Genomic DNA, 14,595 nt, shown 5'->3' on the forward strand with positions numbered 1-14,595 from the left:
CCTCTGGAGGATAAAGCAATGCGGGAATTCCAGTATTCCTCATCATCTATTCCCTGCATACGACTGATCATCTCTTCAGAGGTCATTGTGTAGTAAGAATAACCAACTGGGATGTCCTTTATGACTATCTCATCTGTGGATGCAGATGTGGTGCTGCTGGTGCTAAGATCCTGAGAAATCTTGGTACTGTTGGCCCAACAGCTGGTATAGTCATTCCAAGGGCTATAGTATGACTTAGGCTGTAGGAGTTCATCCTTATTCTTGTAGGATAGTGGCTGTGAAATACCTGGGAGGCTCTGTGAGAATGGCTCATCCTGACTGAATCTGCCTGTTGAGGTCTTAACATTAGACCTGCCACTTCCTGAAGACTTAGAGGCCTCAATCACCCCCTTTCCTTGAGGCTTTAAGAATAATGAATACGAGTCATCCTCACTCTGATATTCAGGGAACAGAAGGCTTTTTTCATAACGAATTGCATTTTTGTCACCAAAGAACTCCTCGCTAGGCGTCTTATCACGATTTAGAAGCCACTTCCTCTCTCCAAAGTTGCCTATCTTCGGAGGCTGAGATGCAAAAGGAAGATTTCTGGATAGTCTTCTGCCTGTTTTAGGATGTTCCATTCTGGCCCCAGAACACTCCTCTTGGGCCGTAGGGGGCTCCCCTTGGAGATTGGTAGGCCCTGCTCCAGGCTTCTGGAGAAATGCTCCAGGCATTGGAGGCTGCCACCCAAGCTGTGGAGGCTCCATTCTGTACTTTTGAGGCTCTGCTTTGGGATTTGGAGGTTGCCATACAAGCTTTGGAGGCTCCATTCCGAACTTTTGAGGCTCTGCTCCAGGCATTGGAGGCTGCCACCCAAGCTGTGGAGGCTCCATTCTGGACTTTTGAGGCTCTGCTTTGGGATTTGGAGGTTGCCATACAAGCTTTGGAGGCTCCATTCCGAACTTTTGAGGCTCTGCTCCGGGCTTTGGAGGCTGCCATCCAAGCTTTGGCGGCTCCATTCCGAACTTTTGAGGATCTGCTCCGGGATTTGGAGGCTCCCATTCAAGCCGCGGATGTTCCATTCCGGACGTTTGAGGTTCTGCTCCGGGTTTTGGAAGCTGCCATCCAAGCTTCGGAGGCTGCCATCCAAGCTTTGGAGGCTCCATTTCGGGCTTTGGAGGCTGCCATAAAAGTTTTGGAGGCTCTGCTCTGGTCTTTGGAGTCTGCCAACCAAGCTTTGGAGGCTCCATTCCGGCCTTTGGAGTCTCTTCTCCGGGCTGTGGAGGCTGCCGTCCAAGCTGTGGAGGCTCCATTCCAGACGTTTGAGGCTCTGCTCTGGGCTGTGGAGGCTCCACCCCATGTTTTGGAGGCTCCAGTGTCTCCCTTCCCTTTCCAGGTTTTAGAGGCTCCCTTTCAGGCTTTGAAGGCTGTGCTACCACCCTTGGAGAGGCTTCAGGCTGAAACTCCACTCCAGCCTTCTGATGAGCTCCTCCAGCCTTGGGGTGCTCTACTCCAGGCATTGCTCCAGCTTTAAAATGCTCAGCTCCAGTCTTAGGAAGCTCCAACCCAGGCTTAGGAGGGGCTCCTGCACTACCACCAGGATTGCCCTTTCCTTTTGGGGCACTAGTTTCCCCCTTTCCTTTTGGGGCATCGGGCTCCCCCTTTCCTTTTGGGGCACTAGTTTCCCCCTTTCCTTTTGCAGCACCGGGCTCCCCCTTTCCTTTTAGGGCACCAGACTCCTCCTTTCGTTTCTGGGCACTAGCCTCCCCCTGTTCTTTCGGCGCACCAGCCTCCTCCTTTCCTTTTGGGGCGCCAGTCTCCCCCTTTCCTTGTGGGGCGCCAGTCCCCCCCTTTCCTTTTGGGGCGCCAGTCTCCCCCTTTCCTTTGGGGGTACCAGGCTCCCCCTTTCCTTTTAGGGCACCAGCCTCCTCCTTTCTTTTCAGAGCACCAACCTCCCCCTGTTCATTCAGCACAGCAGCCTCCTCCTTTCCTTTTGGGGCACCAGCCTCCCCCTTTCCTTTGGGGACACCAGTCTCTCTCTTTCCTTGGGGGGCACTGGGCTCTCCCTTTCCCTTGGGGGCATCGGGCTCCCCCTTTCCTTGTGGGGCACTGGAACCCCCCTTTCCTTTGGGGGCACCCGACCCCCCCTTTCTTTTTGGGGCACCAGCCTCCCCCTTTCCTTTTGGGGTACCGGGCTCCCCCTTTCCTTTCGGGGCACCATGCTCCCCCTTTCCTTTGGGGGTACCGGGCTCCTCCTTTCCTTTTGGGACACCAGCCTCCTCCTTTCCTTTGGGGGCACCGGTCTCCCCCTTTCCTTTGGGGGCACAGGTCTCCCGCTTTCCTTTGGGGGCACCGGTCTCCCCCTTTCCTTTTGGGGCACTAGCCTCCTCCTTTCCTTTTGGGGCACTAGCCTCCTCCTTTCCTTTGGGGGTACCGGGCTCCCCCTTTCCTTTTGGGGCACTAGCCTCCTCCTTTCCTTTGGGGGTACCGGGCTCCCCCTTTCCTTTGGGGGCACCGGGCTCCCCCTTTCCTTTTGGGGCACTAGCCTCCTCCTTTCCTTTGGGGGTACCGGGCTCCCCCTTTCCTTTGGGGGCACCGGGCTCCCCCTTTCCTTTCAGTGAATCAGCATCCCTTTTTTCTTCCTGGGTAACAGCCTCCTCCTTTCCTTTTGGGGTATCACTATTCCCCTTTCCTCTTGGGGAACCAGCCTCCCCCTTTCCTTTCTGGCCACCAGCCTCTCCTTTTTGTGCACCAGCCTCTCCCTTTCCCTTTGGGGCACTAGCCAGCCCTTTTGCCCTTGGAGCCATCCCTTTTCCTTTTGGAGCACCCCTTCGTTCTTTTTGTGTTGATTTTCCCAGGATGCTCTGGATAGCTTTCTGGTAAATCATAGAAGAACCTTGTTCTTGAAATCTGCCCCTCTTTTTGTGGGACTTTTTTGGTTCTTCTGTCTTAGTTCGACCTTCAGCTTCCGCTGTAAATTCAGAGTTCTGGGAGCCATGTTTGTTAGAACTGTGGGCATCCTCTAGAGAAGCCATCTTTAAGAAACTGGATGGCGGTGGGCAGTTACGGAGGCAGCTCTACTACCTGGAGTTAAGGGGAGAAAATGTGCTGTCAGATGAGCTACTGGAAAAGTTTCACAATAAAATTCACAAAGTCTTCCTTCTGGGCTTTTTAGCCCTTGGGCCCAGTAGGACCTCTAGCCTTCACTAAATCACTTCACAAAGTCCCTGGGGCAACCGAGTTCGCTACGGGAGGGGTTCTTACCTCAGCGCGCTCCAGCGGTACTTGTGATGCCTCAGGAACCTTTCTTCATATTTCAACTTTGTTCACGAATTTCCAAAGCCCTTCTACCTCACTTTCAAAGTGCTTTGGAAAACTTAGCGACCAGGACTCTCGAGAGGTGCGACAGAGCGACTGAACACCACGGCGGACTTCCCAGAATGACCAGTGGTTTCGCTTTTCAGACCCTGTTTCCTGTTTGTTGAAGTACTTCCGGCGTGGGGTTCAGGCCCCTCCTCCTGACTAAGGAGGCGGTCCCCCTAAGGGCTGGACCAGCAATAGTCTAGCCTCCAGCGTTCCTCTTATTCACAGTGGATAGACAGAAGCCCAGAAGCCAAGAAGCCCAGAGCATCCTCCTCAGCACCACCCATTCTCCACATTTCTATTACTTCCATTAACTTTTTTTTTTGTGGCTGGATATACAGTCCTAGCTGGACCTCCGATGGTAAGCTGCAGCCACCATTTTGTATGTACTTGTGTCAATTGCCTTACCAGTCTCCACTATGTTCTCTCCCTCCTTGTAGCTAGTTACTCTGTCCCTGTTATGAATAGTACAGTTGTGGCTTTTAATGCATAGTTGGAAACTATGTACTATCGCCTTTCTTCTTCTCAGACCTTTGTACCTCCTTTCCCCCACGACCTTTGTCTCCTTCTCTAACACCGCCCTCCACACTCACTCTACCTTCCTCCCTGTATACTTTTTTCTTTTATGAAATCCTGGAATGCCCTGTGGTGTTCTGTCTTCCTGTCCCATTATGGCCTCCGGCAGTATCAGTGTCTTTCCCTATACCACGCATAGCCATACTCACCCCATTTTTATGGGAGAAAAATGAAAGAGGTTGATTTGTTAATGGAAAGCTACTAAGACATCAAGTATTTAGTCCCCCTCTTCTCAAATAACATATGTAGGATTTTAATAATTGTAGTTTTAAAAAGCATAATTTAAAACTACATACTTCTTAAAACAATTATGACATGTAACTATTCTTATTTTTATTTTATTTTATATTTTTGGTTTTTACGAGACAGGGTTTCTCTGTATTGTTTTTGAAGCTATCGGTCCAGCCCGGCCTCGAACTCACAGAGATCGGCCTGCCTCTGCCTCCTGAGTGCTGGGATTAAAGGCGTGCACCACCAACACCCGGCTTTTTTTTTTGCAACTATTTTTAATAATTTTTAACATTAACATTTCTGCATGTCTGAAGTAGTTTTCTAATCACCATGGAGTAGTTCCCAAACCATACTAGTGAGTAATATTTGACTAATATTCCAGGAACTACATATCAAAAGTTAATTTACAAACTCTCCCTTTCTGAATTCTTCAGATGCAATAAGAACATCTTTGCATCATTTAAGTTTTTCTTTGTTTTTGTTTGTTTGTTTGTTTTTTTGAGACAGGGTTTCTCTGTTTAACAGCCCTGACTGTCCTGGAACTCACTTTGTAGACCAGGCTGGCCTCAAACTCAGAGAGATCCACCTGCCTCTGCCTCATGAGTGCTGGGATTAAAGGTTTGCATTTAAGTTTATCTAGTTTTCTTTCCTTTGGATTATGGGCCCAGAAGTAGTATAGGATTTTTCAAATTGCTCCACACTGTCTTAGAACAACTGCAGTAATTGAAAATTGCTTATGAAGTGGGGCTTGGTGGTGCTTATGTAGCATTGTAGTACCAGGCACCCAGGAGTTCATGGCTAGCTGGGAACAGAACAACAATCTGTTTAAAGATAACTTCAGACTCTCCATGATTAATGGCCCCTTTAATGGGAGAAGCACACAGGAACAAATCTGAGCCCTCACTGCAATTTTAATTGGACTTATATGATAATTTTTCTTTTGCATTTTTTGTTTTTCAAGACAGGGTTTCTCTGTGTAATAGCCCTGGCTGTCCTGGAACATGCTCTGTAGACCAGGCTGGCCTCAAACTCACAGAGATTTGCCTGCCTCTACCTCCTGAGTGCTGGGATTAAAGGCATCAGCCACATCTCCCCAGTTTATCTGAAGATTTCTTAAAGTGAACATTTTATTTGTTGTCCCTCTCACATTGTTTTTCTAATTTCTTTTGTACAGCCCTTTTAAAAAATGTAAAAAAATATAAAATAAACCCGTTTTGTTTCTTTTCATATTTTTCTTTTCTTTTTTTCTTACATCTTAGAATTCCTTATGGTATCCTGTCTTCCTTTCCTGTGATGGCTTCCCAACCCATCTGCCCTTAATTCCATGTGCTTTCACCCCACCTCCCTATTTTTATGTCTGTGGGTTCCTGAATGAGGTTGATTTGTTAGGATAAAGCTGATACTTCATCTGGTATGTATTTGGGGCTTATAATTTATTTAGGTGGGGATATCCAACCAGCTTTCTTAAATTAGTAATTTTGTTGATTTCTGATTCTTTTATTATGTATTAAATTTCTATATACAATAGAATCTATTCTTTCCCACCAGCTAGTATGTGTCGCATCAGTTTGGTTTTGTACTGTTTTTAATAATCGAGGCATTATAAAATCTGGATGAGCTAGGTGTCTTTTACTCTTTAATTTTTACTATTATCATTAATAGGTCACCTAGATTATTTTATCATGTTTACTTAGAATTGTTATGATTTAATTCATTATACCAATGAAATATCCAATTGAAATATTTTCATCTGTGTATCCATAATTCATTTGTAGTCAAGTCCTTCTCTGTCTTCTAGCAAATGTTTCGAGTTTTGTATGGATCCAAGTTTTAATTAAAACTGATTTGGTTATATAATTTAAAAATTTTATTATATTTATTAATTTATTAATGTATGTGCAGTTGTGCATACAAGCAGGTGTGCATGTGCTCATGTGCCACTGTACTCATATGGATATCAGAGGACAATTTGCAGAAATGGGTATTGTCTTTCTATCATATGGGTTCCAGGAATTAAATTTAGGCCATGAGGTTTGGTAATAAGTCTCTGTTTGATGAGTCATCTTGCTAGTACTGTGTATACTTTTTTTTTATTCTATTTTGAGCATACTTTCTCCTGTGTGCATTTTCTAACTAGATTATTTTTAATTTGGTTTTGGTTATAGTGAAATTTTAATTTTTTTACATATTTAGCTTTTGCTTCTCTGTCCATAGTGATATGTTTTATTTATTCAGAATATTTTTATTGCAACGTTGTCCAGAATGTCTAAAGAAATATTAAGTAATGAAGATTTTGGATGTATTGTTCTGTTCTTGATGGTGGTAAATAGCTTAATTAAATATAAACTTGGCTGTTGAGGTTGTTTTAAAGCAGATGCTTCATAATCTTGTTAAAGAATTACCCTGGCATTTTAAGCAATATGTGGTGGGAAATGGTCATGAGATTGTTACATATTGGCACATGTTTCCTAATTTGAAACCATTTTTATGTTTGTGAGGAAAATGCTGCATTTTATATAGATGGCTCATAACTGTTAATGGAGTGCTACAAATTGCTTGCATTTCAGTTAGGTTCTTCTGTAAACCATAAGTACTGAAATTTCCCTGTAGCAGTATTTCATGTTGGTGGCTTGCACTTGGCAATCATCCGGGGAGTCTTAAAATTCTATTATTTCTGAGACCATTTTTTTTGTTAAGTGGGTAGTGGGAGTGGGTATGTAGATGCAGGGGTTCAGAGGTGTTAGGTGTGTGATATGACCCAAGCATCAGGAGTATAAAAGGTTCTCAAGTAGTTCTATTGTGCAACCAGCTCAAGAACTATTGCTTTGTAGTTTATTTTTTAATGGAGTGTTTATCAGACATTGGAATTCACTTTATAAACTGTGCATCTTTCTGGTATCCTGAGGGAATTACATTATGTAGTTCTTTTCTTTCACAAGTTTCAAAGAATTCATTAGTAAATTCTCTTGGTTGTAACATTTTTGGGGGATTCTTAGGTGTTTTTCACATCTGAGCTGTATTAGCGTATTAGTTGTTTTTGGTAACTCATAATTACAGAAGTTAGTTTTAATTTAAACCAAATTTAAACTTTATTTTTCTGTCTAAGATTATTTATTTTACAAATTTTAGGTCTTGTGATGTGTCTCATTTCTGATTTATTTATATTCTCTCTTGATAAGCTTTTCTGAACTCTTAACTATTTTACTTGTTTAAGAAATTTTTGGATTGATTTGTTGTGACTTTATTTTTCAATTTCATCTATCTGTGGTATTTTTTTGTAGTCTACTTATTTTCTTTATGATACACTATTACTTCATACGTTCTTTAGCTCAGCGCCTTTTTTATATAAAACAGAGCCTAAATATTTTAATTAATAAATATATTTTTTTGTGGTGCTAGGATCCAACCCAGGCCTTTGTGTATGTTCAGTTATGTTACATCCTCAGTACCTCTTTGACTTAGTTAGGGTTTCTATTGCTGTGAAGACACACCATGACCGTGACAGTTCTTATAAAGAAAATATTTAATTGTGAAGGCTCACTTACAGTTTCAGAGATTCATTTCATTATCATCGTGGTGCAATATGGTAGTGTACAGGCAGATGTGGTGCTGGAGTAAGAAGTAAGAAATATGCATCTCTGATCCACAGGCGGTAGGAAGTCAACTGAGTGTCACACTGAACAAAGCTTGAGAAAAGAACACCTCAAAGTCTGCCCCAAGAGTAACCCACTTCCAGAAAAAAGGTCACACCTACTTCAACAAAGTCATACCTCCTCCTAATAGTGCCACTTGCTTTGGGGGCCATTTTCTTTAAAACTGCTACACCTGTCTTACTTTTCTCTGTCCTGTCTCATCCTCCTTACTTTATCCCCCACTCTTTCTTTGGAGACAGGTTCTTACCATGTTGTCTATGTTGGCTTGGAATTTCTGTGCTTAAGGGATATTCCTGCTTCAAGCTCTTGAGTGCCTGGGTCTGCAAGTGTATACCAACATGCCCAGCTTCCTAAACACTTTAAAATTCAACTGACCCATGACACTGATCGCTCCTTTTTTTTTTAAATGTAAAGCCTTATTGGACATTATTGGTATTTCATCTTTCCTAACAGCTCCTCTAGAAATTGATATGTAAGATTTTGACACATTTTTTTTCTTTGAGACAGGGTCTCAGTGTGTTGTCCAGATTGCCAATTTTCCTGCACCCCAGGTCCTCTCCTCTTCAGTACTGCAAACACAGGTGGCAGACACTATAACTGTCTTACATTTAGAAGTTTGATCCCTGAATAATAGATCCTATGATTTATGCACTGGTCACATCTACTACCTCCTCATCTTTAAAAAATATATGATTTGTTCTGAGAGATTAGACTTTTGCTTTAGCCTTATATATTCTTTATGGATGATGGACAGACTCCTTCATGTAATAATATTTTGTGTTTAGTGCTAAACTAGACAATAATCTTTTCTTTGATAACACTAAGTGTAAAACAGGAATCAAAATGAATGTTAAAATCCAACTTGGACTATGCCATCAAAAGCAAATAACTCATTTGGCATGAAAATAAGTTTAACTTTTTCAATTCAAAGCTAAAGTTGTACTGTGTGTTAAGTTATAACAAGTTATCCATCAAAATGTACTTTTGACTGCTTTGAATATTTCTTGACTTTAATTATAACATAGGCCTGAATCTAGAAATACAAGCATTAACTTTTCCCCTTCCAAAACATTTTTCCTCATATACCTGTCTTTTAGAGCTGATTTCATATTCTGTAATCTTTATGACCAAAATTCTCCAAATGTCACAGTGATAAGGCATATAGCAAATGCTGTAGGACCTTTGGAGGCATGTGGTGAACTGAAGATCATAAATCTGACAAATGACATTTCACATTCTGTTTTCAAGAAGATTATAATTTTTAAAGGGAAGAATGGCAACATTACTCAGTGGGCAGATCTGTTTGCTGTCAAGCCAACAGACCTGAGTTTGATCCCTGGGACCCACATGGTGTAAGAAGAGAACTGGTTTTTGCAAGTTGTAATTTGACTCCATGGTATGTGCATACACACACACACACACACACACACACTCACTCACACACACACACACACTCACACACACACACACACACATACACACACTAAAAAGAAAATTTCAAGCAATTATATTTCCTGGGTTTAATAGAGTCTCTCTTTAACTTTCAAATTATGATAAAACTTCGTATCATCGTCTCCACTGCTTTTTTTTTTCTGAGACAGACACTCACTTTGTAGCTTAGGTTGGCATGGAACTCACTATTGCTATGAACTGGTGGCAGTCCTTTCGCCTTAGCCTCTCAAGTGCCAGGAATAAAGGCATTCGTTACTAGAATAGATTCATAGTTATGTTTCTATAATTTTTCATTTCTAACAGATTCCTTCATGTCCGTAAGCCCGAAATTCCTTCTTCTGGATTCTCTGGTAGAGGGAGTTCATTTGTCTTTGAAGCCACTTATTTTTATACACACTGCTTTAATGTGGATGGAGTGTGCGTATGGGTACACATGTGCCACCTCACATATTTAGAGAAAAGAGGACAACTTTTGGGAGTGTGTTCTCTGCTTGACTCTTGTTTCTGTCACTACTGTCTCTGCTTCCTATTTGGCCATGGGCACTAAATTCCAAACCTGAGCCACAGCATCTGGGTTGTTTTCTTTTTATCATGGGTTCTAGGAGTTGAACTCAGATCATCAGGCTTGTGTGCAGGTGCCTTTACCTGCTGAACCTCATTGGCTTTGAGATCACTTTTGATCTTTTCGGTGTCTGTTCACTCACCTCATTCCCGTACAACACTTCACCACTAAAGCCAGGTTTTTATAATTGAAAATGAAAATATTAATTGTGCATATGATATGATGCTGTGGTTATTAAAATGTACATGCCCATTAGGAATATTTAGTTATCCTCATTAAAATGTACACTCATAGGCTGGAGAGATGGCTCAGGTGGTTAAAAGCACTTACTGTTCTTCAAGATCTTGGTTTAGTTCCCAGTAGACATGGTGTTTCACAACTACCTGTAACTCCAGTTCTAGGGGATCCAATGCCCTTTTCTGGCCTTGGTGGGCTCATGCATGCAAGTGGTGTACATCCATGTCCTCAGGTACATACTAATAAAGTAAGTACATGCATATATACATATATATGTATATATATATTCATACTCTTACTATAATACTGAAAGAAAACAGAATGTTAAATCATTCCAGGAGTAATTAGATCATTTGTATCAGCAGCACATACTTCAAAAGTAGCACTGGGCTTACGGACACAAATGTGGCCACACTCAGCTTTTGAATCTCCTGCATCCACATCAAAAGCTGAGTGTGGCCACACATGCGCCTATTCCCTCAGTGCTTTGTGGGGGTGGAGACAGGAGAATTACTGAGGCTTGTTGGCTGCCAGCTTAGCTCCATGTTCAGTGACAGACACCGTGTCAAGTAAATATGACTGAGAATAATAAAGCAGGATACCTGATGTCATTCTCTGTCCTCGAGAATATGCAGTCATGTGCAGTTGCACACGGATTTGCCCATATAACGCGCAAACAGCAAAAACCATTTAATTCGGGAGACAAAGGGAATATTGGAGCTTTCAATGAGTCTGGCCCATGTTGAGCTTGAAATCATAGAAATATTGTTCCATCAATTGTCCTCAAGTACTGTGTCCTTCTATATGGGCAGGTAGTCATCCTGTTGATGGTGATGTAAAAGGTTAAAGACTCATGCAATCCATGCCACGTGGCACAAAAGAATACCTATTAAAGTGGGTTTTCCAGAAGAAGCATGTATTCAATATGTGGGGAAAAGGGATTTATTTTTTCTTGTTGGGAAATGATTTTCCAAAGTAGGTAAGGAATTTTTCTAGAATATTTTTATCAGGTCCCAAAGAGCTCAGTGCCTAATTGCATACAAAGTGTGTGCTGACTGCAGACTTTCTCATTATTGCACAACCTGTTACAGAATCCTAGCTCCTCTCAGTACATTTCACTCCTCCCCACTCTTACCTCTTCAGGCCCTGAGGTTTGCTTCCCTTTCCCTAGCTTCTGATTCCTTATATATCTCTGTCATTACAGATCTCTTTGTTCTCTTGTTTCCGTTGGCCCTCTCTCCTCTTGCTCTCTCTCCCCCATCTTTCTCCTCTCATGGCCTGGTTCAGTCTACTGGCCATGTCTAGTCTACTACTTTCCCTGTTCTGAACACTTCCAGATGCCTCTGGCTGTATTCTCCATCACATGTACAATAAAAACCTTCTTCTCAGCCATACCTTGAAGCTGTCATGTCCTCATTTTCTTTCATTTTTTTTTTACTGTCTTTAGTTCTTACCCTAACCACCTTAGAATGCACTTCATTTTCCATTTGCATTGCCATGTCAGAGCTACATTATTTAGCTTCCTGGAGAAATAGTAGGTAGAGTATCCGTACTTTTAGAAGGCTTCAGGTCTGCTCTTTTGAGCTATGTGAAGGCAAGCAATCACATAAGACTAAGAGGATATTTTTATCCCAGAACCAAGGTAGCTTTTAATGGGAAAAAGAAACACATTTTGTTCATCATGAAAAAACAGTATTTCATACCTCTGACATACATTTTGAATCCTATTTTGAGATTCCAAAGATAAGCAAAAGTTTACTTATTGTAGAGCTGAATTATTCTACTTATTCTAATTATTACTTTAATAGTTAATAGTTTCTTTGTTGTAATCAGAGAGAGGGTGGTGAAAGTCAACTTATATTTACATGCGATTATATTACCTAGATTGTATATCTGTTCTCTTAGCTGATGTATAGCATGTCTTGGCAAAAACAACTTTTTTCCTTAACAAAGATTATACAGGGCATAGATTCATTGAATTTAAGTTTGCTGATTTTTTCACAGTTTCTAATTATGATTCCAACAGGTATTATCTTTTGATGCCTATTTGGAAGATGAAGTGCCTGATAAAAGGCAAGAAAACTATAGAATAAGATACTACAAAATCTATTTCTACCTTGAAGATGACACCATTCAAGTGAATGAACCAGAAGTGATAAATAGTGGAATACCTCAAGGTATCTATATAAAACAGCATTATGGTTCTTTTGTTTCTAACTCCTGCCTTTATATATAGTTTGTCTGTAGCTTTTTGAAAGGCCCTAAGATAATACTTGGGCATCTCAGTTATGCATAGCAGTGAATATGAACATGATGTTAGCCTGCAATTTGTAATAGTGACTTATGTTTCTCTTACTAATAAGTCAACATGGGCTGTTTTCTCCTCTGCTAATATGTCTTCAAACCTTTGGTTTCTTTGATATCACTACATCACTACACCATCCAGGATGCTATTGCTTCTTCTCTCTGGGGAGAAAAGAAAGCGTTTCTTCCCTGAAAATTGCACGGTGTTATTGTTTCTTCTTGCTTGAATTTGCTGTCTGCCACTTGTGTCATCCTATCTCTCCTTATCTACTGCTAACTAACACTGTTTGTGGTAATCGTAATGACCCTGATATTTATTTAACTGTGGTAGTTAGTTTTAGCATTGCTGTGATCAATTTCTGATAGGAACAACTCAATCTGTTTTGGTCATTGTTTTAGCTCAGGATTGTGGGTCAGAGGGCAGGGAGCATAGTGCAGCAGCTGACATTGCGATGATCAGCAAGCAGAGTAGAAAAGCAGCAGAGGCTGGGACAAGATAAAACTGCCAATGATATGCCAATGACCTACTTCCTTCAGTTAGATTCTACTTGCTACAGTTCTACATCCTCCAAACTGATCTACTCAAGTTTTGAATCTATTACTGGATTACTTCCTTTGCTATAGTCTCAGTTATCCTATTTATAAGGTCAGTACTGTCCTAATGTAATCATTTTGGAAATGCCCTCACAGTTGTAAGCATATGTTTTTCTGTTTTTCTAATTTCCTGGTGTTTCCACGGCCAATCAAATGGACAGGACTAGCCACCATACTGTCTCAACAGAGCCCTGTTCCTTCACTCTATGCATGCCTGTATCTTTATCTGTGTCCCACTTCTGTTGTAGATGAGAGTTAGCCTTGTGGCCATAGAGAAGCTGATATTAGAGATCAAAGGAGGTGACTTTTTTTTTGTGCTGTGGTTCTTCCTCTGGGGGTGAGACTGAATTCTGGATGCTGTCAAGGGATAGAAATCATGATGGGGATATGACTGACAGTTTTTCATGTGTAAGATAGAGCAGTATAAAAGGATGTTTGTAATAGGAAGACTCAAGTGTCCTTGATAAATGTCTTTGATATCTAAGTGAATGCATTGCTTAGATGTTGCTTTTTCACTAACAGCACAGTAGGAATATAGAAGGGGGGTTGAGTATGTTTGGTGTTTGTGTAAATGGCTTTCTAGGGTCTCTTAATCTCCCAGGAGCCATGACTTTTGACTGTGGTATTGTGTGTGTGTGTGTGTGTGTGTGTGTGTGTGTGTGTGTGTGTGTGTGTTGTCTTTTGGAGTATTGCCACCTGCGCTATTTCAGACTTTGAAATTTCCCTTTCTGACTACAATCTCTATCATTTTTCTTTCCCCATTTCCTCGTACTTAACCTACTCTCCTGTTGTTGATTCTCAGCATAACACCTGTGCACATCTTCGCTCTTTACTGCTATTTAAGCTTATGCTGCTCTCATTGTTTGATAATAGGAATGGGACAGTGACGTACCATTGACTTCCTGTCTACAGTCTCCATCTCATTGTCTGTTCTTTATGTGGCATCTTAGATAGTATCTTGAAGTTGTGCTGGCCTCCAAGTAGTTTGTAGACAGACTCTCCCATAGACCAACAAAGATAATATCTTGAAGTTGTGCTGGCCTCCAAGTAGTTTGTAGACAGACTCTCCCATAGACCAACAAAGAGAAGGCTCATGGGCCAAATTGAAATGAATAAACCATGCAATACATCAAAATAATTCAAAATGTGTAGTGAGGGCTGGGAATGTAGCTTAGTTATAAAGCCCTTGCCCAGAACATGTAAGGCCCTGGGTTCCATCTCCCACACTGCAAAATCAAACCAATTAACCAAACAGACAGACATTGGAGAAAATGCGGTGAGTATTGGGGAAAGACAATTTACACCAAGTATAAATTGAAGAAAACTATACTCTACTTGAGTCTTGGGGTAAATAGTATCTCAACACTCCTACTTTATAAGCCTTACTAGCAAGTAGTGTGGTTTAGATACCAATATTGAGGGCTAAACAAGGAAACTTACAGACAGGAGGAGCTTTGGGCCAGAGTTTTACACTTGCTTGGGTCAATATGGGGATGAGTATGTTTGGCCGAAGCTGGGGCTTACCAGTAGTCCTACTGAATAGTAATAGCTTTTTGTTTGTGTTTCTTGGGCAGAGGGCTCTTGGGGTCAAAATGGATGTCACTAATGAATGAGTGGTCAAATTAAGGTCTCATGAATATTGAG

At 41.5% G+C, this 14,595-nt stretch overlaps 1 protein-coding gene across 2 annotated transcripts in view; it reads left to right on the plus strand.

The window, feature by feature from the left end:
* Efhc2 (EF-hand domain containing 2) overlaps window positions 1-14,595 on the plus strand; it is a 157,025-nt gene that overhangs the window by 43,212 nt on the left and 99,218 nt on the right. For both annotated transcript variants that reach the window (XM_040733737.1, XM_021233242.1), the window contains exon 3: window positions 12,080-12,230. In XM_040733737.1, coding sequence (XP_040589671.1) covers window positions 12,080-12,230 — 151 coding nt within the window. The remainder of the gene's footprint in view (window positions 1-12,079; window positions 12,231-14,595) is intronic.

Source organism: Mesocricetus auratus, unplaced genomic scaffold (assembly GCF_017639785.1).
Source record: "Mesocricetus auratus isolate SY011 unplaced genomic scaffold, BCM_Maur_2.0 Super-Scaffold_100033, whole genome shotgun sequence".
Lineage (NCBI taxonomy): Eukaryota > Metazoa > Chordata > Mammalia > Rodentia > Cricetidae > Mesocricetus > Mesocricetus auratus.